The following is a 25,420-nucleotide window of genomic DNA, read 5'->3' as shown; positions in this document are numbered from 1 at the left end:
TTCACTCTGTATGACACATTCTAGGTCCATCCACCTCAGTACAAATAACATAATTTCGTTTCTTTTTATGGGTGAGTAATATTCCATGTATATATGTGCCACATCTTCTTTATCCATTCATCTGTCGATGGACATGTAGGTTGCTTCCATGTCCTGACTATTGTAAATAGAGCTGCAATGAACATTTTGGTACATGACTCTTTTTGAATTATGGTTTTCTCATGGTATATGCCCAGTAGTGGGATTGCTGGGTCGTATGGTAGTTCTATTTTTAGTTTTTGAAGGAACCTCCATACTGTTCTCCATAGTGGCTGTATCAATTTACCTTCCCACCAACAGTGTATGAGGGTTCCCTTTTCTCCACACCCTCTCCAGCATTTATTGTTTGTAGATTTTTTGATGATGGCCATTCTGACCGGTGTGAGATGATATTGCATTGTAGTTTTGATTTGCATTTCTCTAATGATTAATGATGTTGAGCATTCTTTCATGTGTTTGTTGGCAATCTGTATATCTTCTTTGGAGAAATGTCTATTTAGGTCTTCTGCCCATTTTTGGATTGGGTTGTTTGTTTTTTTGATGTTGAGCTGCATGAGCTGCTTGTAAATTTTGGAGATTAATCCTTTGTCAGTTGCTTCATTTTGTTCTCCAGGGTACTGGTAAATATTTTTAATGTATATAGTTATTCTCTAAGTGTAAATCTTGTGTTCTTTTATTGCATAACAGTTTTCTGTACCTCTTGTCTGTCTATCTACCTATTTAGCTGTCTTTGAGGAAGAATTCACACAGTGACTTGTGATCTTGTTAATAACTAAGTTTTAATGTGGAATGAATTTTTATTATTGAATTACAGGCTTTTGTACTATAATGGAAAAGCCGGCCCTAAGTCCGAACACTGGTATTGACTACTGTGCCTGTTTGGGCATGGCTATATAAATTATTTATTACTTTTACATTACATTTTTAAAAACACTTGCTATTTTATGTAGCTTTATTGTACTTAAATTTGTATTTATATATGAAATCCACCCATTTTTCTTTGGTAGTGCTCAGTCATGAGTATGTATTTTTTTTTCCTTATGCATCATACAGCACACATTGTTTAAATTCTGTTACTTTTTCCTTCTATTTTTGAATTAGCTTCTTAGGCAAAGATAAGCATGGAAAAGTATTAATTCAAAAGTAATTATGCCGCTGTCTCAGGACAATGAACTTACTTTCCTTCTTTGAACTTGAATCTGCTAGTAAAGTTGGGGAATGTTAAGGGTGAATTCAAGATATATTTTGAAAGCAAGTAATGGATATAGGGAAGCCTTACTATATAAAAAAATCGTATTGATCATTAGTACAGATTTAATTGTCCATTCTAGGATGTGGCTAACTTAGAGGAAAATAAAAATAAGTGAACTTGAGGAAAACTTAGTGTTGGCATCTAAGTTTTTCTCAAAACTGACTAGCCATGACATTTTATTGTAAAAAGTACCTTAATATAAATAAGCTTGTTGACAGGTGGTTTTTGACTTTGGTAATCACTGAGTGTGAGGTACCATTATGCTTAACTGAAATTAAATTTTGAGGTTTTTTTATTTTATTTTATTTTATTTTAATTTTTTTTTAAACATCTTTATTGAAGTATAATTGCTTCACAATGCTGTGTTAGTTTCTGTTTTATAACAAAGTGAATCAGCTACACATATACACACGTTCCCATATCTCCTCCCTCCCACATCTCCCTCCCTCCCACCCTCCCCATCCCACCCCCCCAGGCTGTCTCAAACCACCTAGCTGATCTCCCTGTGCTATGCGGCTGCTTCCCACTAGCTATCTATTTTACATTTGGTAGTGTATATATGTCCATGACACTCTCTCACCCTGTCACATCTCACCTCTCCCCCTCCCCATATCCTCAGGTCCATTCTCTAGTAGGTCTGTGTCTTTATTCCCATCTTGCCACCAGGTTCTTCATGACCTTTTTTTTTTTTTCCTTAGATTTCATATATGTGTTAGCATACTGTATTTGTTTTTCTCTTTCTGACTTACTTCACTCTGTATGACAGACTCTAATTCCATCCACCTCATTACAAATACCTCCATTTCATTTCTTTTTATGGCTGAGTAATATTCCATTGTATATATGTGCCACATCTTCTTTATCCATTCATCTGATGATGGACACTTAGGTTGCTTCCATGTCCTGGCTATTGTAAATAGAGCTGCAATGAACATTTTGGTACATGACTCTTTTTGAATTATGGTTTTCTCAGGGTATATGCCCAGTAGTGGGATTGCTGGGTCGTATGGTAGTTCTATTTTTAGTTTTTGAAGGAACCTCCATACTGTTCTCCATAGTGGCTGTATCAATTTACATTCCCACCAACAGTGCAAGAGTGTTCCCTTTTCTCCACACCCTCTCCAGTATTTATTGTTTGTAGATTTTTTGATGATGGCCATTCTGACCGGTGTGAGATGATACCTCATTGTAGTTTTGATTTGCATTTCTCTAATGATTAATGATGTTGAGCATTCTTTCATGTGTCTGTTGGCCATCTGTATATCTTCTTTGGAGAAATGTCTATTTAGGTCTTATGCCCATTTTTGGATTGGGTTGTTTGTTTTTTTTGTTATTGAGCTGCATGAGCTGCTTGTAAATCTTGGAGAGAGGTTTTTTTTTTTAATACTACTGTGATGTAAAATTTACTGTTTTGAATTAGACCCATCATTCTTCCAACTCTTAGTGCTTGGAAATAAGTATTAAATGGACATGGTTAACCTCATTGATCATCTCAAAGACAGGGAATTTCCCAGAATGTTCCAGACACCCTAATTATTTGTCTAAGACTCCCACATATGTTTAAGTGGCTTTTGAGTTTATTTGTATTTTGGGTGGGCTTTTTGTAATTTTCTATCTTTTGTGAGTAATAAATATGTCTTAAGAGATTGTATCATCTATGAGATGTAGAGCTTAGGGTATGTAATCTATTTAACATTTCCCCTGTTTTTGAAAATTTACTTTTTCTTAACAGTTTTTCAGAGGAATGAAAGTCTACACATAAATCTTTGACCACATCTCTGATTAATTCCTTAGGAGAGATTTCTGTAATTGCAAATATCTTATTAATGGGTTTAAACTTTTTTAAGGCCTGTAATCTGTACTGCAAAATTGTTTCCAGAAAGGTTTAACCAGTGTATATGCTCATGAACATTAGGGGAGTGCCTATATTACACTCCTGCTATCCTTAAATATGATCATGTTTTAAAAAAGCCAACCTGTTCAGCAAAAATAATACAAATTAATATTTATTTGATTATTATCAAACTTAGATTTTTGAAAATATGTTCACTGGCCATTATTTTCTCTTTGAAAAATTCATTCAGGTTCTTGGTCAGTTTTTCTATTGTGGTTTAACTTTATTGATTTTAAAGATATTTACATGTATATACATATAGTGTGTAAAATATCTTATATATGTTAAAGATATATATGTTGGTGTGTATAGTATTTTAAGCACATACATACATACATACACACAGAGTTGACACTGGTTTTGCTAAGACAGGTTATCACTGGTGCTGTTGGTGCTGTATGGTATTTAAAGGGTGTGGCAGAGAAACCTCAGATTGAAGAAGAGCTTGGCAGGCCTGCGGTGCCTGCCCCCTCAACCTGTCCCCCATTTCAGGGTCTATTCAGTGTATGATTTTTAAGTCAGTTTTAAGAAACCTGTACTCATATTTGAATATGGTATTTTACACCTCCCCACACAACTGTCTTCCCCTTCAAGTACAATATTTTGTGCCTTTAGCCCTAAAAATATGATGATTACCATTACTTCTTTTTCATGTTTCATAGACACTCAAATACCAGTTAGTTAAAATAAACCTTCCAAGAGACTTGACTTTATGGCTTAATTGGTTTTATTCCATGTTTATGTAACAGCAGGAAATCATTACACTGAGGCTGTCTTTATATTCTATTGATGTCTCATTCTATAAGGAGAACTTAGATTGGACTGCTTTGTGCCCTGTTGATAATAATTAATCTTATTTCTTATAATTGATTCATGTTATAAATTTTATACCATGTTTAAATCTTTTATTTAAAGTTTGTTTGAGAAATTTTCTTGATCATATTTTCACTTGGTTTTCCATATTGACAATAATCATTTTATCATGTGCATACTTACGTAGTTATGTTAGTAATTGACTCAGTTAACATATGTTTTTAGGATGTGTGTGTATTCTTTTTGGTTCATAAAGCTGAAAAGGGTGATTAAAGTCTTACTAAAATGACATGAAACTTTTATGCTTAGTTGTGACAGAGATCTTTATGGTTTTTGTTGGAGTACTATCGTACTCTTAACATTATAAGGTGGGTATTTTGGTAACAAGAAGTTTTGGGAAAAGTTATCTGGAAATCCAGTGTGACTGTATCTTCTCATTATCATTTCTATTTCCACTTAAATAGTTTGGATTAATATAGTTTCTATCTAAAGTGTATTGATCATCATAGAAAAATCTGTTTAAATTCCTAAGATTTTAAGCTATTATTTTGGCTTAAATATTAGAAATGTTGGGACATTACTGTTTCTCTTATGGTATTCCATTTTAAGACTTAACATTTCTCTACTTATGTTAAGTGGTACTCCCTTTGAATATGCTTTTGTTGATGTTTTTGTTTTTTTCAAAATACAGATTCATACCTTAGTAGAGAGTTTGAAACTTTCTATCACTGATCAACAATTGCCTATGTTTATCCGTATAATGCAACTTGGGATTGCTCTTTACTATGGAGAAATAGGAAATTTTAAAGATGGAGAAACAGAAGATTCTACGTGTCACAATAAAGATATGTTAGGAAACATTGCAGGTAAATATAACAAAAACTTTTATTTTATAACTATTGTTTTTACAAAGTGTTTTCACTATTGTGAAACTTCGAAAACTACAACATTAGATTATGTTTTGCAGTGTTCTAATATGATGGGATGATTTTATTTTGCTTGTTTGACACTAATTTTTTTCTTTCCTACATTTTGCATACTATTCTGACTTTCTTTTTTCTACATGTTAAAAATAACTTGAATATTTCTAATAGGTATAAGTGTTTGGAATATACATTACATAAAAGTTAAGGCAGTCCAACCTCAAGATTTCCTAGTAAATTATAGTGCAGTTGACCCTTGAACAACATGGGTTTGAACTGCGCAAGGTCCACTTGTACACAAATTTTTTTCAGTAAATACGTACTACAGTACTACATGATCCATGGTTGGTTGAATCCTTAGATGCAGAACTGTGAATATGATGGAGGGTTGACTGTAAGTTATATCTGGATTTTCAGCTTGCACCCCTAACTGCCTTGTTGTTCAAGAAACAACTATATTGATAATTTTTCTGCAAAGTCTCAGCAAGAGTTATTATAACTTATTAAGTTATTTATACTTAATTATTATATGTAATTATAATTGACTATAATTATACCTAATTATATGCTTCATTGAAGGATACCTACTTAATTAATTGGAGCATTACTTAAAGAAGTATATACTTCATTGAAAGATACTTAGTGGGTTAATTTCAGTTATTCAATTCATTATACTTTTACTAAAGCCTACTGTGTGTAAGACATTATTGCTGGGAATGTGGTAGAATGTAGAGATAAAGAAATGTGGGAGAATACAGAGACAAATTCTCTTTCCTTAAAATCTTAATATACAGTGGAGTGGACAGACATGTGAACAGTTAGTTAAGCATGATGTATGGTAGAATGATAAGATGTTTGATTTAATAAAGGTATGAATGATCTGAAGTAGAAAAATGGTGCACGGGATGATTGGCTTTGACTTGTGTTGGATCTGAGACTCAGGAAAAATTTGGAGAAGATGATGATTAACTTCCATAGTTCGAACCTTTAGAAAAGGGCATTTAAAACTTAGGAACAGGGACTTCCCTGGTGGTCCAGTGGTAAAGAATCCGCCTTCCAATGCAGGGGACGCGGGTTCAATTCCTGGTCTGGGAACAAAGATCCCACATGCTGTGGAGCAACTAAGCCTGTGCGCCACAATTACTGAGCCCCGGCACCTCAACTAGAGAGCCCACGGGCTGCAAACTACAGAGCCCACATGCTCTGGAGCCTGCGTGCTGCAACTAGAGAAGAGAAAACCGGCACACCACAACTAGAGAGAAGCCCGTGCACTGCAATGAAGAGCCTTTGCGCCGCAACAAAAGATCCTGCATGCCTCAACAAAGATCCCACATGCTGCAACTAAGACACAACACAGCCAAAAAATAGTTAATTAAAACAAAAACAAAAACAAAACCCCTTAATCTATAAAAAAACAAAACAAACAAAAAAAAACTTAGGAACAAATAATCTTATTAAAAAATGGGCAAAAGACCGAATAAACATGTATCCAGAAAAGATATACAGGTGGCCAACAAGCACATGAAAATATGCTCAATATCGTTAGTCATGAGGGGTAATGCAAATCAAAGCCACAGTGAGATACTGCTTTACAGCCACTAACCAGTGTAGTTATAATAAAAAGACACATAATAAGTGTTGGCAAGGATGTGGGAAAATTGGAACCCTTATGTATAGCTGGTGGGAATGGAAAACAATCTGGTTTGTCAAAAAGTTGAACATAGAGTTACCATATGAGCCTAGGTAGGGTTCTATTCCTAGGGTTATATGACAGAGAGTCGATAACATATGTCTAACATAAAAACTTGTATGTGAATGTTCATGGCAGCGTTATTCTTTTTTTTTTTTTTAAATATTTTATTTATTTATTTGTTTATTTATGGCTGTGTTGGGTCTTCGTTTCTGTGCGAGGGCTTTCTCTAGTTGTGGCAAGCGGGGGCCACTCTTCATCGCGGTGCGCGGGCCTCTCATTGTCGCGGCCTCTCTTGTTACGGAGCACAGGCTCCAGACGCGCAGGCTCAGTAGTTGTGGCTCACGGGCCCAGTTGCTCCGCGGCATGTGGGATCCTCCCAGACCAGGGCGCGAACCCGTGTCTCCTGCATTGGCAGGCAGACTCTCAACCACTGCGCCACCAGGGAAGCCCGGCAGCGTTATTCTTAATAACCAAAAAGTTTAATAACCTAAATGTCCATCAGCTGATGAGTAGTTAAACAGTTGTGGTGTATCTGTACACTGGAATATTATTCAGCCATACAAAGAAATGAAATACTGATACATGCTAAACTTTGAAAACATTAAGTGAAAGCAGCCAGTCAAAAAGGAACATGTTGTATGATTTCATTGATATGATATGTCCATGATAGCCAGTTCTGTAGAAGCAGAAAGGAGATTAGTAACCTGGACTTGTGGGGAGGAGGGAATGGAGAGTGACTGCTAATGGGTAGAGGTTTTCTTTTTGGAGTTTCATGTTTCTTAGAACATGAAAATATTCTAATATTAGATAATGATGATGGTTGTACAACTTTGTGACTACACTAAAAACCACTGAATGGTATACTTTTAAAGGCCAGATTTTATAGTATTTAAATTATAGCCTAATAAAAAATTTTTATCACCTTAAAAAAAGCTTAGGGAACATTAATAAGCATATGTAGGTATAAAACATTTTACTTCATTTCACACTAGGCAGCGAATTCCTGTTAGACATTGTTCCTGTCCTAGCAATTCATTATCTAACACCTAGAACAAAACCTAGCATATAGAAGCTGCTCAATTCATTTTTTTCACCATGCTATTATGATAAATTTCAAGTATATAGAAAAGTTGAAAGAATATTATACAGTGGGCACCCACATACTCATCATCTAAATTCTACAATTAATATTTTGTCACATTTGCTGTATCATATATCTGTTCATCTAACACCATTTTCTCTCCATCAATTCAACCAGTTTCTGATGCCTTTCAAGGTAAGTTATGGACATCAGTATACCGCATCCCTAGACTTCAGCAGCATTTCATTAACTAGAGTTTATATTTATTGATGGTTCTTTTTCTTTTTTTGAAGATTAAATTCACAAGGTGAAATGCATAAATCTTAAGTATACTATTTAAGAAGTTTTGAGAAATGAGTATGCCTATGTGATGCAGAACACCCATCAAGATATGGGTCATTAACATCTCACCAGGTTATCTCATGCCTCTTTCCAGTCATCCCCCGCTCCAGCTGCCTGCCCACCCCAACTCCACTCAAGAAAACCCTGTTCTGAATCTTTAAAAAATCGTGGATTGGTTTTTGCTGATTCTGGAATTCCATATAAATAGAATCATATAGTATGAATTCTCTTGTGAAAGGATTATTTCATTAAGCATAATATTTTTTTTTACTTTTAATTTTAAAAAACTTTTTATTAAGACAATTTTTAGAGCAGTTTCAGATTTGCAGCAAAATTGAAGGGTAGGTACAGAGATTTCCCATATACCCCTGCTGTCATACTTGCATAGCCTCCCCCATTATCACCATCCCCTCCAGAGCGATACATTTGTCACAATTGATGAACCTACATCATTATCACCCAGAGTCCATAGTTTAGTTAAAGTTCACTCTTGCTGTTGTACATTCTATGATAGATACATCTATCTATCTATCTATCATTATGGTATAAAGAGTATTTTCACTGCCCTAAAAGCATCGTATTTTGGGGATTCATCTGTGTTGTTGTATATATCAGTATTTCTTTCCTTTTTATTGCTAGGTACATTGTATGACTATACCATATGAATATAACATAGTTTATTTAGCCATTCCCCTGTTGATGGAAGCTTGAACTATTTCCAGTTTTGTTTATTATAAATAAAGATGCCCCGGACATTCTTCTGGAAGTCTCTTATAGACATGTGCTATTCTTTCTCTTGGGTAAATGCCTAAGAGTGGAATTTGTTAAGTAATATATGTGTGTGTATATATATATATATATATTTTTTTTTTTTTTTTTTTTTTTTTTTTTTTGGAAGAAACTACCAGGTTGTTTTCTCAAAGTGGTTGTGCCATTTTACATTCCTATCAACAATGTATGAGAGTTCCAATTGCTTCACATACTTGCCAACATTTGTTGTTGTCAGTCCTTTTTACTTTTAGCTATTTGGATGGATATGTTGTGGTAGCTCATTGTGGTTTTAATTTGCACTTCCCTGATCAATTATTTTGAAATTTTTTCATGTGATTATTGACAATTAATATATCTACCTTTGTGAAGTTTATGTTAAGTATTTGCCTATTTTTAAAACTTTTTTGGGTTTCATTACTGATTGGTGGTTCTTTTTTTTTTTTCTTAATTTTTTTTTAATTGGAGTATAGTTGATTTACAATGTTGTGTTAGTTTCTTCTATACAGCAAAGTGAGTCAGTTATACATACACGTGGTTCTTTATATATTCTGAATTCAAGTCTTTTGTCATATACATGTCAAATACACTTGGGGAGTATTTTTTGCCGGTCTGAGTTGCCTAATTCATTTTTAAATACGTGTCTCTTGAGCAGAGTTTTAAATTCTGATCAAATGTATTTTTCAAAATTTTCCTTTGTAACTATTCCTTTCTGTGATCTAAGAAGGTGAGTAGGTGTTTGTTTGTTTGTTTGTTTATGGATGTTAAAAAGAGGGTTGCTTGCTTCCAAATGAGTCTGAATTAGTTTTTTCATCTGTCTAAAGCAGAGATCCTTAACCTTTTATTGTGTGTGCTACGGACTCCTTTGACACTCTGGTGAAGCCAGTGAACCTTTTCTCGGAAAGTTTTAAGCGCCTTGATTTTAATATGCCTTGGTGTCCTTCCCCAATTCTGTTTATGTCTTGGGGATGTTTTTCTTTGCCCCTTTCTGGTGGTTCTTTTCATGGCCTCAGTAGTTTCCTTACATGAAACTAATACTTAGGTGAGGACTGGAGTGGGACCCTCTCCAGGTCTCAGGAGCTCTCACCCTGAACAGGTCTTTCTTGTTTGGTACTCTGCCCTGCAAACTCTAGCCACCTCAGTCTGCCTGGACTCAATACTCTGTTTTCTCATCTAAGGATGTTAGGATACACCATTCCAAGGGCAAAGAGTATTTTAAGAATTCTGACCAGAGATCAAAGAGATGCTTTTTTCTTTTCCAGGTCACAATTCATTCTTTTTACAAGGCAGTAAGCAAAGATTTAGAACTTCAAAACCATCTTTCATCAAAAATCCCTCTTAATTTTTAATTAATATTAAGTATAAATTATAGTGACTGATTTCTTAGACTTCTCTTAGTGATGTTTCTTTCTTTTGTTTCAAAAGATCAAGCAGTGGGATACTCCTCCTGTTTATTGGTTTTGACAAGAGAGGTCCAGAATCCATCTCTTTGGACCCAGCCTGGTCCTGGGTTGAGCTAACCTGACTTTTTGTTTTATAACCAAGATGATATTCAGTGATGATGTCCAATTTGAGATCTTACAAGGGACAGTTAATAACAGGCTTTATTTATTCCCCAGTAGAAACTTATATGATATTTATGGTTAATAGCAAGATGTGAAGATCAAGTAAAACGTTTTCTGGATTTGTAAGTTTTATAATTTATTTTGAAGTAAAATGGCTAAGGTCTCTTGGTACTGTATTTTAGGTACTCTAGTTACTATTTATCAAGTCTTTTTTGTCCCAGATGAAAGAGGTCAATAGCCATGTGTCATGACCTAAAAGTGTACGATGTTCCAAGAGTCTCCTGTCATGAGAATTAAAAAAGTTACAAAGTTTTTCTTGCCAGAAAACCTGGAAGTGAATCTGAATGAAGATAGTATTTAATGGAGTGTGTGTATTTATTGATTTATCAGTGAAGAGTAGATATGTTTGAATCTGCTGGAGGCTGCTTATACCATGAATTTTTAAAAAAGTAATTTCTTCCCTAAATTCCATGATGATCTGCCTCTTTTGTTTGTATTGTTAGAATAACATTAAGGGACCTTGATGGATTTTGTCTTACAAAGGTGGAATAAGTTACAGTGGTTGGAATTTAAATCCTTAGTCTGCTAATTTGTAACCACATAAAAGTTCTTTGCTATAATTTTTCATCTATAGAATAGGAAAGATGTTATTTACTAATAAGAAAGTCACTATTATTTTTCTTAACTACATATGAGAATAGTTTCCTTATAACATTTACTTTCATTCTTTGGGATAATTCTTTTCTTGGTGGGGGCACATTCTGCCTAGGAATATTTGCCATTCTCTTTCTCTGTTGGGTGCATCAGGAAATCAAGAACTTTTCTTGGATTTTTCTGATATTACGTTTCTGAGAAAAGTCATTTTTTCAGCCCCTTAGCCTTATTTTTGGAAGGTAGGTTATATGTTGTTGTTGTTGTTTAAATTAATGAGTGAATTCCTAAAGAATGAATTCTTTGTATTTATCAAACACATTTAAAAGTATGTAATAAACTACTCCCCATATAACACTGTGGACTATGAAAGGAAATTTATGCAGTACAATATATAGAAACTTGAAAATAGTAATGCTAAGTTATTGGTTTCAAATAATAATAACCAATGTGTGACTTGTTCATACTTTATATGTAGAAAGAATCATGTGGGAGAAACTTTTATATAATTTAAATTCCTAATTGTCCTCTTGCTTTAATTCCCTTTATTTAAAATGACTTTATTTTGATTGATAGGTGCTGAAGATGAAACACGAGTAGATACGCAGTATCCTGCTCAGTACAAAGGCCAAGAGCTGTATTCACAGCAAGAGGATGAGCAGCCACAGGGATGGGTATCATGGGCCTGGTCATTTGTGCCTGCAATTGTGAGTTATGATGATGGTGAGGAAGACTACCTTGGGAATGATCCTACCTCAACCACACATCAACAAAAAGCACAGACTTTGAAGGATCCTATTGTTTCTATAGGATTTTATTGTACAAAGGCAACTGTGACTTTCAAAGTAGGTTTCCTTTTTTTTTTTGCTGTTTATCTCTCAACTTTAATGCTTAAATTTTGACTTCTAGTAAGAATGTGGCTTAGTTTATTTTACACTTAGTAGATGTGAGACAAGAGTCTAACAATCTTTACTTCATAAAATTATATGTCCCTTCATCTGAAATCTCTGAATTTTGGTCTCTTTTTGTCTTCTTAAGGCCTTCTCCACTTTCCTTTTTTAATAGCTTCATGGAAAGTTTTTCTCTTCCTACTGAATCTTTCAATTGGCATACAGAGATGCCTTAGTATTTCCATTGAAAAAGAAATGCACATTAAAAAATCTCCCATGACTTCATGTACCCCTCTAGCTACTGTTTCATCTCTGTGTTGTCTTTTCATTGCAAAATTCCTTTAAAGCATTGTTTATATACATTTTCTCTCTTTCCTCACCTCTCTTTAAGATAGTCCAGTTTTTTTTATTATCTAGATCTTGATCTAACTCTGTTTTTCAGCATTGTTTAAAATACTTTGAGTACTTCCTCCACTAACAAATGCATGTAAAATACATTCTCAAAAGAGATTATATAATAGGTGTTTTCAGGTTAAACAGTAATAAGGTGAACATCCTTTTATTTTAAAAAGTATATGTTCTTCTTTGATCATATATTGTCTTCTCTGCCCCTCAGCTATAACCCATACTTAATTTTAGGTTATTTCTTGACTTTTTATAGTAGTATTATCACACATTTAATATTCCTGAACAGTATCTAATTCATTCAGCAAATACATATTAGTGCCATCTATGTACCAGGCATTGTTCTGTCTCTGGAGTTCACAGTGAACAGGTGAGATATAAATCCCTGCCTCTTAAAATGTAAATTGTTATTATAAACAAATAAGATATATAATATACCCGTTGATGATAAGGGTTATGTAGAAAAAAGAAAAGGAAAGAGGAATAGCGAATGCTTCCACTAAATGGGAGGGGAGTTTTGCAGTTTAAAAGAGGGCAATCAGGTTGCCAAGGGGAAGACGGGGGAGGGATGGATTGGGAGTTTGGGATTAGCAGATGCAAACTATTATATATAGGATGGATAAACAACAAGGTCTTACTGTACAGCACAGGAAACTATATTCAATACCCTGTAGTAAACCATATGTATATATGTAATAAACAGTATGTGTGTGTGTATATATAAAAAAAAAAAAGAGAGTGTGATCAGGTGTCATACTGAGTGAAATAAGTCAGACAGAGAAAGACAAATATCATATGACATCACTTATATGTGGAATCTAAAAAAATGGTATACATGAACCTATTTGCAATGGTATAAATGAACCTATTTGCAAAATGAACCTATTTACAAAACAGAAAGAGTCACAGATGTACAAAACAAACTTATGGTTACCAAGGAGGAAAGAGCAGGGGAGGGATAAATTGGGAGATTGGGATTGATATATACACACTACTATATATAAAATAGATAACTAATAACCCACCGTATAGCACAAGGAACTCTATTCAATACTCTGTAATGACCTATATGGGAATAGAATCAAAAAAAGAGTGGAGATATATATATGTATAACTGACTCACTTTGCTGTACAGCAGAAACTAACACAACATTGTAAATCAACTATACTCCAATTAAAAAAATAAATAAATAAAAGAGGGTGATCAGGGAAGGCCTTAATGGGAGGTGGATATTTCAGTAAAGACTTGCAAAAGAGGAAGCTCTGCAGATACGTGGGAATGAACATTCTAGGAATAGCAAATGTAGAGGCCCCCAAAGTTCATGTAACAGCAAGGAGGCCGGTGGGGCTAGAGAAAATTGAGCTAATGTGGAAGTAGTACAAAATCAGGTCAGAGAGGTTATGGGGTTGGGAGAGGTCCATAAATTGTGAAACCATGTAGGTCATTTTAGGGACTTTATCATTAATCTTGGATGAGATAGGAAGGTTTTGGACAATTTTAAGCATAGTAGTTATAGGAGGATCCAAATTATGTTTTAAGTTGCATCAGCTCTGCTCTGTTGAGAATAGATTATAAAGGGACAAAAGCAGAAGTAAGGAGATCAGAGAGGATTGCAATTTTCAAGCAAGAGATGATGATGGCTTGGACTAGGGTGTTAGCAAGTGGAGGTGGTAAAAAGTAATTGGATTTTGGATGTATTTTGAAGGTCAAGAGTACAGGACTTCCTGATAGATTTTATTGATTGACATAAATGAAATAAAGAAGATCCATGGAAGGCTCCTGAGCAACTGGAAGGGTTGAGTTCTGATTTTCTGAGATGAGCAATACTATGAGAGGATTAGGTTTGAGATAAATTTCAGGAGTTTGGTTTTGGACAAGTCAGTGAGGGAAACTGAAAATAAGTGACTAGTGATGTAGGTGGCAAACCAATAGAGTGCCTGTCTGGAAGCTAAGTGCCATAAATGTTTTATAGTGGAGGGAGTAGGTCATTTGTGAGAATGGATTCATTGGATTTGTCAATGTGGAAATTACTGGTGATTTTGACTGGAACAGAGATTTGAGACTGGTGGAATTGTAGTTGGAGTTGGTTAAAAACAAATGGGAAGACTGGTGGGAATGTAAAATGGTGTAGTCTGTGGAAAACTGGCAGTTCCTCAAAAAGTTAAACATAGAATTATCATATGACCAAACAATCACACTCCTAGGTATATACTAAAAAGAATTGAAGACTGAACTCGAGGAAATAGATGTACCTGAGTCTTCATAAAAGCACTATTTACAATGGCCAAAAAGTTGAAACAACTTAGATGTCCATCAGACAGATGAAGGAATAATAACCTTTTCAGAAGATAGTGGCTATTCTTTTTTGATAGTACTCCAAACCCAGTAAGTGGTAACTTTAAAAAAGACCAGTTGTGTCTCCAGCTCTTGGAAATTGTCTGGTACATATTCAACAAATAAATGTTTGTTGAAGAAATCCATCATCTATCCATCTACCCATCTCCTTATCTGCTTACCGTTTTTTAAAATTTTTGGACCCTCTTTTAGATTATTTTTTCTTTGATTTTATTTGTCTTTGTGGGTTTATTTTTTTATGGAGGCATTTTTCTGAAAAAGATAAACTCATGTGTCCAACCTGTGAAGTAGTATTACAGGTACTATTCCAGGCAACTGTTACATACTGGAAATGTAGCAAAGAAAAATCAAGTTTCTGCTCTGGTGTTTTTACTTTAGCTTAGATTGTTTAACTGCTTGAAATAAACTTTTTCAATCAGTAGTAAAGCTATATAATTTATAACTGTAGCAGATGGTAGATTAAAACTATTTAAAAATAGTCTTTAAAGATTTTTCTAATTAAAATTATTCCATATTTTCTAATCTGACAAAAGCTAAAAAATAGAGACAATAAGTTTCAACAAAAGTTTAGTCATGGCTTGATTAGCTTGAAAGATTTTTTCTTTTGGTAATAGTTTGGGGCAGAAATGATAAAAAAATGTAAACATTACTTCTACTATTTTGACACCATTGTTTATTATTTCTGAATTTTTGAAACAAATTATTATTTTATTTTATTAAAAATTTTGCAACTGAAATTCACTGATTTAGCTTTGTTTAAATTAAAGGGATATGGGTCAATCTGCAAAATAAAAATGATAAAACAATAAACCCTTTAAATGTATAATAAAGAGCCAACTGTTGCCAACTATTGTTAGATGTTTTGCCAGTTTTAGATGATCCAAGTGAAATTATTTTTAATTTAAGTTTTTGAGGGAAGTCAGGGATTGCTAGTAAAGTACTATCTTTTCTGGTGACTTGTACATGTTTACTTTTAAATTTGAAATTATTCTGGTACATTTCTGTTAACTTCACTGATGAGAAGAATTGTAATTAAACTGAGTCCGTCAAAACAGGCATTTATATACAAAACTTTTATAGACTTTTGGGGTAGTATTTGTCATTAGTCAATATATCTTTAAAAAAAATTTGAAACATTTATGTCTCTCTAAGGTTTCTCTAAGGGAAATATGTTGATATTTTGGAGGAAAACATTAGAATTATTGTTCAGCTTGGGTTTAAAGAATGTATGGAATTAATTTGTGGTTCATATTTTGGTCAGAAAATAAGGTCATGTTTCTACATTAGCATTCTGAACAGTTGATATCAATCCAACAAAAATCATGCCAAATTAAATGTAGCATTTAAAAAATAATGTTGAAAATTGTTCTTGTAATGTTTGAGTCCTTTTAATCAATTAATTGCTTTTTTTCTACAATAATTGTAGACAGCTGAAGGGCAATCAAGTTTAAAATATTCAATTTTACTTAAGCATTTTAGATTATAGAACTGTACTTTGAAATAACATTGTGTATACCAGTTCTAGAAGCATCCAAGAAATAAAGGCTTATATTATATAAAAACTCGTTGGTATAAAAAATGAGAATAATTAGTTGATTCCCAGTATAAAGAGGTTATCATGCTTAGAATTACAGCTTTTCAGTTCAATAAGTTCTATATGACCTAAGTTAAATATTGGTTTTTTTTTTTTAAATGTGATCTTTGACTTTGCATTTAAGTTTGAAGAATATATCCATTTCACACGAATAAGGCTCACTGAATCATTAGCAAACATGAGCAGAATACTTTTTTTTTTTTTAAAGTAACATCTTTATTTTGGAATAGTTTTAGATTTACAGGAAAGTTGCACAGATGGTACAGAGAGTTCACATACACTCCTTACCCAGTTTTCCCTCTTATTAACATCTTACGCTATCACAGTTCTTTTGTCAAAACTAGGAAGCCAACATTGGTGCATTATTGTTAAATTCCAGACTTTAATTTCATAATGACCTTTTTCTGTAACATGATCCAAACTAGGATACCACATTGCATTTAGAAAAGGAGCTTTTAAAAATAAATCAAATTATCTAATTTTTGGATACGTAGAAATAATATGCTGTAAGTTTCAGGGGAGCAAGAGTATATATATATATTTTTTGTCAGCATCTGTATCAGTACTTGTTATCTAGCAGGCACTCAGTGAGTATTTGCACGATTGAATGAGTCTGTGACACATGCTGTGAGATGATGTACTTTGAAAGTAAAGCCCTTGAATCTGCCTCCCTCATAGAACTAAAAAAGTTTTGTTGAATCTCTGTGTTCCTTCACAGCTTTCTTTTTGATTACAAATAGGTAGAAATCTTATAAATTATTGAACTAAACCTGATTGAATATATTAGTGAATGTAAAATGAACTGATGTTAAAATATATGTAAATTTTTGGCAGAATATATGAGTCATTTTATGACTAGGGGACTGTTATAGCTACATAGCTTTCACCATTTTAAGCAATATTATTAACAAAAAGGAGTATTTATATTCTCTATATGAACTTATTAGACTAGCATATTCAAACTTTATACCATGGATAATCTGTTACAGCTGTTTTTGTTGCACCTGTTTTCCTGCTTCATAATTTAATTTCCCGAATCTTAAAATTGGCCTTGTTTCCACCAATTCATCATAGTAATGACAGTTTATTGCCATTTAATACTAATTTGACTTACTTAATATTCTTATATTGTTTCATAGCTCACTGAAATGCAAGCTGAGAGTAGTTATTACAGCCCTCAAAAAGTAAAATCTAAAGAAGTATTGTGTTGGGAACAAGAAGGAACTACAGTTGAGGTAATCCATCAACACTGAATATACTTTTAAAAATCTTTGTAATGGTCCTTAAGGTTAATATTTAATAAATACAGGTTTTCAAAATCATAAATAGTATATTTAAAAATGTATTTATAGCTTTATATTTCTATTTTAGTGATCAGTAGTATTAATTGAAATAATTATTTTTTAACAAAGATTTTACCATAATATGCAACATTAATTTATTCTTTCATTTTGTCATTTGACTTGTGTGTGCTCATATGTATGTGTGGATTAATGTTCTTGAAGTGCCAGTCATTGAGGATACAAAGGTTTGAGGATACAGAGACAAGTAAGATATTTCTTATTTTAATAGGATGTGTGATCTGAGGAGAATAAATTTGGAAAGGTCATAATCCTAAAGATGTTTCAACTAATTTAGAAATTCTACAAGGAAAGCTTGTAACATTTTTATTGAAATTCAGGTTCATAACATCTCCTTTCCTCTTATAGGCCCTTATGATGGGAGAGCCTTTCTTTGATTGCCAGATTGGTTTTGTAGGTTGCAGAGCCATGTGCCTTAAAGGAATTATGGGTGTTAAAGATTTTGAAGAGAGTATGAATAGAAGTGAAACCGTAAGTCAAAATCTCCCCTTTCCTCCATTTTTTTTTTTTTTTTTGGATAGAATGCAGGGATAATGAGGTGCTTATTGAAGTGTTTAACCATACCAAAAAATCTGTTAGACTACATATATCTTTGGCTTGAGAGGGGAACTTTACTGTTTTCCCCTGTAAGAAATTATAGAGCTCAGGGGAATTTAGAAAGTTGGTAGTACTTAACACCGACAGTAGTTCCAAATACTTTCCAATTCATAAATGTTTCTTCTTTCTTGTTTATGGCAGCTACTTGGAGTTCCTCTTTGGTTTGTTAAAATGTTCTTTGCCAAAATAGGCAGTGAAAATGGAGGCAGCATGCCTTGTCTTTTTACAGGACCTCAAGTTGTAGTGTGATTTCTATTGACTGCTGAATTGGTGTTATAAAACCAAGGTTTTCTTTTCTTTAACTGTCTAATGATTTTTTCTCCTGTTCAAAAATTTTGCATTTATTTTCAGGAAGCCTGTTTTTTCATTTGTGGTGAAAATTTGAATATGAAAGGTTTGACATACCTCACAAATTCATTGTTTGATTACCGAAGCCCAGAAAATAATGGTACTCATGCAGAATTTATCTTGGATGCAGCTAATCATAAGGTCAGAGAATATATATTTGAGCCAAATTCTAGGTTGTGCTGGGGTGGACACTTTGTGTGAATACTTGTGATTGATGTTTCTTCTCCAGTAATATATTCTGAATGCTAGTTGTTTATTGAAACATCTAGCATATTTTTGTCCGCCTTCTATATCTAGAGAGGTTTGAGGAGTGCACAAAGATCTCTACTTTTATATAGCATGCAGCCACTGTTAGTTTATCCATTCCCTACTGTTAAAATAGTCATGGAGGAAACATGTAGAATTATTTCTTTTAATTTCAGTTACTTTTGAAGTGTGGGATTAATGAAAAGAAATGAAGAATTTCACATTTTACTATATGTAGTGTTTGAATTTTTCATGTAAGATTATATTAATGTACTTTTTTTTTTTTTTAATGTACTTTTTATGGAATAAATTTAAAAACTCAAAAGAAGTTCCTGAAGATTAGTATAATAGAATCAATAATTTACATTGATTGTACAGACTTACTTTTATAGTTGAAAGTAAAGAATTTAATTTTTATCTGCATAATTAACATACATTTAAAAATATTTTAGTATATTTTTAGTGTTTGAACTGTTTCACATAAGTGTACTGAAATATTAAGGATTAACTCTATTTGAGAGTATATATTAGACCGTTTTGTGATGGTGATAAAGGTCAAGACCGTACTGCCCTACTCCACTGTAGGTATTCATTAACCAGACATTATTGACAAAGTGGTCAAATTGTCTAGTAGAATTATAGATGTCCTTTTGTATGGTCCATAGTAGAGGTAACACTACGTTTTTTAGAAGCCAATTCTTTGTGTAACCTCTGTTCTTCTTTCTGTTTTGCTAATCCTATGAGTTGGTACACATTCTCCATAAGGATATATGTCTGATTCTTGATCTATCAGGTTTTAAACTCAAAAGTCTGTTCTATACAATGTATGTTCTGTTTGCTTTGCTTTGTTGGCAGGAGACATACACTGAGATAGCTGGAATGCAAAGGTTCGGGGCTTTTTACATGGATTACCTGTATACAATGGAGAACACCAGTGGCAAAGGTACTGGTTTCTTTCCTTTATGTTTGCTTTTCCTTGAACAACAGAAACAAAGACTTCTTCAGAATCAATTGGTCCTTGACTGATTGTACTCTGTTACATCAGAGTTACCTTCTGTTACTTTGCGGAATGGTTTAATTTTAATGTCATGTTAGAATTTTCTTAGATTCTTAACATTTTTAGTCCTTTCTTTGTGCAGCTGATTGAAAAGATTTTTGTATAATCAACTAGAATTAGTTCTAATATTACCAAATATTAAAAATTTTGATACATCAAATTTCATATTAAGTTGTCAAAGAGCATAAACATTTCCTTTTCTGTATTAAATACATTTTGAAGGTTATATACATCTTTTTATTAAAAAAGGAGTTTGTTGTTTCAAACAGAAAAATAGAAATATATTCTTCTAGAAACTATGGACACAGTCTTTTATTATTTTATTATGTGTTTCATTTTAGTAATCAAACGATTTCAGAAATTTAACTATACTGTGTTGTGCTTATTATTCCAGCCTTTTTCATATTGAAAACTTAGTCAAAATAGGGTCACCATTTTTTGTTAATTTTTCATATTTTGATAAATTATTTCTTTGTTTCAGGGGATGAGTTAGATATTGTGAATGCAAAGGAGACCAAAGCATTTCTCAAGAAACCAATAGGTAGTGTTTATGCACTTAAATAAGTGATTCTAATATAGCATGTTAAGGACAGTAATGTAAACAGACAGCTAAAAGAGGTCCAGGTGAGAAGGGGACTACCTTTGTCTGTGGGGTTGAAGGCTTCACAGAGGAGTTGATTTTGAAGGATCGTTAAGTTTTGTTAGATGAAAACAGAAGGAAAGAACTGTAATTTTCTGCTTCCTCCTTTCATAATGGATTTCTAAATGTTGGTGTTCTCATTGGTCAAACCTGGATTCACTTCTTCCCCTAAACTCTTCCTGAAGTAATCTTATTCGTTTTCATGGATTTGAGTACCTTCTATATGTTGTTGATGTCCATATTTGTATTTTTAGTCCAAACTTATTCTTTCAGATCTAGAATTAAATATATCCAGTGCACACTTGACATTTTTACTTCTGTGTCTCACAAATATCTCAAAATTGAATATGTTGAAATTGAATTATTAAAACCCTCATGACCACCTACTACTTCTCCCCTATTTTCAGTGTTCTCTTACTGGAAGAATTTTCTACTGTCTTCTAGTTGCACAAGCTGGAAATCTGGGAATCATGACACACTTCTCCCCTAGCATCCAACCCATCAGCACATTTTGTCAAATTTTATCTCTAGAATCTATCTAGAATCTGTCTTTTCTTAAGCTTCACCGTTAATGCTCTCATCCAATCTGTTACCATCTCTAGATTCTAATAGCTTTTTTACTGGCTATCTCCTTCCACTCTTGCCCTCCTATAATCTATACTGCAATCAGACTGGTTTAATTCTGTGCTTAAAATCTTCACTGCCTTCACATTGCTTTATTTAAAAATAAAATTCAAATAGTTGATCAGATTTTGCTGTTCAGTTATTTGGTGGATAATGATAACCACCAAGGAACATAGAGACACAAAAGGAAGATTTTTGGAGGAAAAGGTGTGTTTTGAGATACCCGTGGACATTGGTGGAGATGCTCAGGAGTCAATTGTATGTGTTAGGTTTCCTCCACTACAGCATTCGTATGAAACCTTTGGTAATCCGAAATGGTGTAAAGTGAAGAAGCAGTTACCTTAGGACAGATCTTGTTAACGGATGTGCAAAATAAATTGAGAAAAGCGCGTATGCTCAAAGACACAGTTCAAAGCTGTGGTGGCTTGATACTGAGATTCTGAGTATAGTTCCTGGGGAAGGAGTTTGCTGGTGCCACTCTAGACGCTGGGGGTTTGTGCTGCCTCTGTAATGCTTCGCTGCAAAACAAGTGGTGAATGCTATTTTCACCTTTTTTTGTAAAAGTGGAAATTCTTTTCAGATTTATTTTGGTTAGGGAAACTGATCTTTTGTAAAAGTGAAATGGCCTAAAGCTAACTTTCGAAAAACAAGGGATACCTGTATATGAAAGTACAATTCAGAAGTCTCTGTTCTAAGAACTTTGCAAATTTTTATTGTGTTGTAGTTACCAAATGTAAGCTGGTAGGTTTCCTCTTGTTTAGTATGATGTCTTACACATGTGCTGTGAATTTGGTATTTTGTGAGGTGGAGTATGAAGTAGTCTGCCTATCAAGTAAAGGAAACCTCTCACTGAAAATTTTATTTGTATATATTTGTTTCTAAAGTTTTTAAAAGATTGAAACATGATTTATATTTGCTAGGGTGCTTATATATTTTCTGCCTGAGACGCTGGTAGTTTGCTACTTTTTGCATTTTTCACATATTCCATTCCTGTGAATAGTGTGCATTGTATAGATATCTTAGTCTTTAACTTTTTTAAAACAAAATGTTAGATCATAACATACAAACAGAAAAGTTCTATACATTTATGTACAGAATAGCAAAGAAATAGAAACACCTGTGTATTCCCCACACAAGCCAAGAAACAGGACAGTGTCAACATTGCTGGCCTCCTGTGTGTTCCTTTTCCATCACAGTCTTCTCCCTCCCTCACTGGAAGAAACTGCTCTTCTTAGGTTTGTGGTAATCATTTTCTTGCTTTTGGTTTACTGCTTACACAGATACTTTCTCAGCTGTGCAAGCAGATAGTTTTTTTTGGTAAATAATAAGATTCCACTGTTAATTTAACTTGTGAATGTCACATGTACATTAAAAATGTGTTCATTCATTCACCCAATAATCTGTTCACTTGTTCTTTGCCTGCTTTTTGGTAGCTGCTTTCATATGTGTGTTTCTCACTGTGAATCTATATTCACTGATAATATAGTGATGGTGATAATGGCTAATATTTATTGAATGGCTAATATTTATTGAATGGTTTTAAATGGAAGGCGCTCTTCTGAGTGTTCTACACGTAGTAGCTAATTTAATCTTCATAATAACCCTATAAGTAGATAACAATATCCCCATTTTCCTTATGAGGAAACAGCCAGTCCTATACAGGTTTTGTAACTTGGCCAAGATCACACACCTATTATGTGGGATTTGAACCCAGCTAGTTTAAACTCTACAGCTTGCATTCGTAACTACCGTGTTCAGATTTTCTTCTTTCTTGGATTACTTGGAACAAGAAATTTGTGGAATTTTCAGTATTTATAAACCTAAGAAAAGTATTTTGAATTCTCAAAAGAGGTTAATTTTGAATTCTTCAAAGAAATATTTTATCTAAAATTCTTGGTTTGTTGTGATGACATTTATTTGTTTCTGTAGTCCAAATTATCAAAAAGTGCCCTAAATTTTGTCTTAGGTATCTAAATGCATATTAAACTAATAATTTTACAAAGTTTGTAGTGGATTCTGAAATTTTGAAAGCGGATTTGATTGGTGTGCTTTAAGTAAGTTCATGATAGTATTTACTTAATGTAAAAAACTAGTAAATGCAGTAAGAAAAAGAACTTGTATTATTTATTTTTGTTGTGGTAAATGATGTAGTAGTACTTTACCCACATTATAAAATGACATATAAAGAAAAATTCGGTTAATAAGTTTCTTGTGCTGCTGCTTGATATTAATAAGCATTCTGATAATTATTTCATTTTTGTTATGCTACTTGAAAGCACTCACTGTTTTAGAAACTAAATTATTTCTTATTAATATAACTTTAAATATTATTGTAAGTTTTAGTCTTTTTTTATTTAAGAAGTTATTGCAAATGTTTTTATGGACTTAAAGTAGATAGCTGAACATTTAATCTACAACAGGAATATTTTAGAGACATAGAGATAAAATTGAAACTATTTAGTTATTGGATTGAGGAAAAGGATGAGAGAGAGGCATCATGGTTCGTTGCCCTTTTGAATCCAGATGTCTTGGGAGAGTGTTGGTGTTAATTTAGGGGAATGTTGGAGTAGAAGCATTTGTGTTTCCTAAATTATTCTATTTAAGGATTAATTTTCTAGTTCCTGGGTTAGAGCTACTTTTTTTCTTTAAAAGATGGGTTTTATACAGAGACTCAGACTCATAAGGTATAAGTTAAATACAAGCAAACTTTAATGAGAACCAGTGGGGAAAGAAAGCAGGTGAATTTCTAGTAAAAGAAGACACATAGGGATATATAGTTCTCACGAATGAAAGTAGAGTTCCTTGTGCACTGACAGCACAGATGGTTGGTGGAGTTGTTTTGGTAGCTTGCAGATTCCTCTTCACATAGGGAGAAGAATTATCTTTTATTAATAGGTATAAAGGTATGGGCAGATGTAGGCAGTACAGGTTCTTTTGCCTCTGGCTGTCCTGGAGAGACTGGCAAGTCCTTCATTTTAGTTAGGCTAACTTGATATTGTCTTGACTCTTAATAAGAATAGCCAAACATTCAGGCGGCTGGAGTGACCAAACATATTGAGGGTGGGCACAAGTAAATACCTTGCTGAAAAGAAATAGCTAAAAGCCAGTCACAGTTCTACATTTTAGATAAGCTACTGGCATTATAAGCAAGTTGCATTATCTGAAAAAAAGAATAGAAGCCTCTAGACTTCTATTGTTTTAGAGACAATCTGATGTCTAAAAGAAGGGTCTTCTTGTAAATTGACATTTTTTAAAGAAGCCTAATAGCCTCTACAGGACTTGAAGCAGGATATTTTCCTTGTTTTTGAATATTTTGATTTGCAACCAGAGTCCTTCTGGTTATCTTCAAGCTACCTCATCCTAACAGGTAACTCTAGAAATGTCTGGTTTAGCTATGGAAAGTAGTATTTTTTTATGTTAATGGTATGCTATTTATACCTAATTTATAATGTGACTCTTATTTATGTGTATCATAAAATATGTTTAAGATTAACTTTGTATGTTTTATTTGTGACATTTAAGTCTGCGTGTAGTCATCTTGTTAAGAATATATGAGGACTTCCCTGGTGGCTCAGTGGTTAAGAATCTGCCTGCCAATGCAGGGGACACAGGTTCGAGCCCTGGTCCGGGAAGATCCCACATGCCACAGAGCAACTAAGCCCGTGTGCCACAACTGAACCTGTGCTCTAGAGCCTGCGAGCGGCAACTGCTGAGCCCATGTGCCACAACTACTGAAGCCTGTGCGCCTAGAATCTGTGTTCCACAACAAGAGAAGCAACCGCAATGAGAAGCCCGCACACTGCAACGAGGAGTAGCCCCCACTCACCGCAACTAGAGAAAGCCTGCGCGCAGCAGAGAAGACCCAACGCAGCCAAAAATAAATAAATGAATTAAAAAAATGTTTTTTTAAAGAAAAGAATATATGAATAATAAATTTAATTATTTTTTTGTCTCTGGTACTGGGACTAGAGATTGAACTGAACTCCTTTGTTTGAAATGAAGGAAATGTATTTTTGAAAGAGTTACTAAAAGGTGTAGATATAGGATTTTTGTGTTTAACTGGGCCTTCCTAGGTTCTAAAGGTAGTAAATGCTGGAAAGTTTTACTTCCCTATTTTTGTTTGAATAAACATAAGACTTAAGAAGTAAAATTTACTGTATGTTATCACTTAAAATAGTGAATTTATATATTAAAACCAAATCTCTAAGGTGTGGACAGGTTAGATAAGGAGAAATACCTGTAGGTAGAGCTAAGATTTTCTTTAGAAGACAGCCTTGGTTC

General features: G+C 33.6%; 1 protein-coding gene across 11 annotated transcripts in view; it reads left to right on the top strand.

The window, feature by feature from the left end:
• Positions 1-25,420, top strand: part of VPS13B (vacuolar protein sorting 13 homolog B) — a 766,991-nt gene that overhangs the window by 65,989 nt on the left and 675,582 nt on the right. For all 11 annotated transcript variants that reach the window (XM_059902238.1, XM_059902239.1, XM_059902241.1 and 8 more), the window contains exons 7-12: positions 4,690-4,864; positions 11,598-11,866; positions 17,406-17,501; positions 17,976-18,098; positions 18,576-18,713; positions 19,674-19,761. In XM_059902238.1, coding sequence (XP_059758221.1) covers positions 4,690-4,864; positions 11,598-11,866; positions 17,406-17,501; positions 17,976-18,098; positions 18,576-18,713; positions 19,674-19,761 — 889 coding nt within the window. The remainder of the gene's footprint in view (positions 1-4,689; positions 4,865-11,597; positions 11,867-17,405; positions 17,502-17,975; positions 18,099-18,575; positions 18,714-19,673; positions 19,762-25,420) is intronic.

This window comes from Balaenoptera ricei, chromosome 17 (genome assembly GCF_028023285.1).
Source record: "Balaenoptera ricei isolate mBalRic1 chromosome 17, mBalRic1.hap2, whole genome shotgun sequence".
NCBI classification, from domain to species: domain Eukaryota; kingdom Metazoa; phylum Chordata; class Mammalia; order Artiodactyla; family Balaenopteridae; genus Balaenoptera; species Balaenoptera ricei.
Note: the sequence above shows the minus strand (reverse complement) of the source record. Positions and strands in the feature narration are given on the sequence as shown.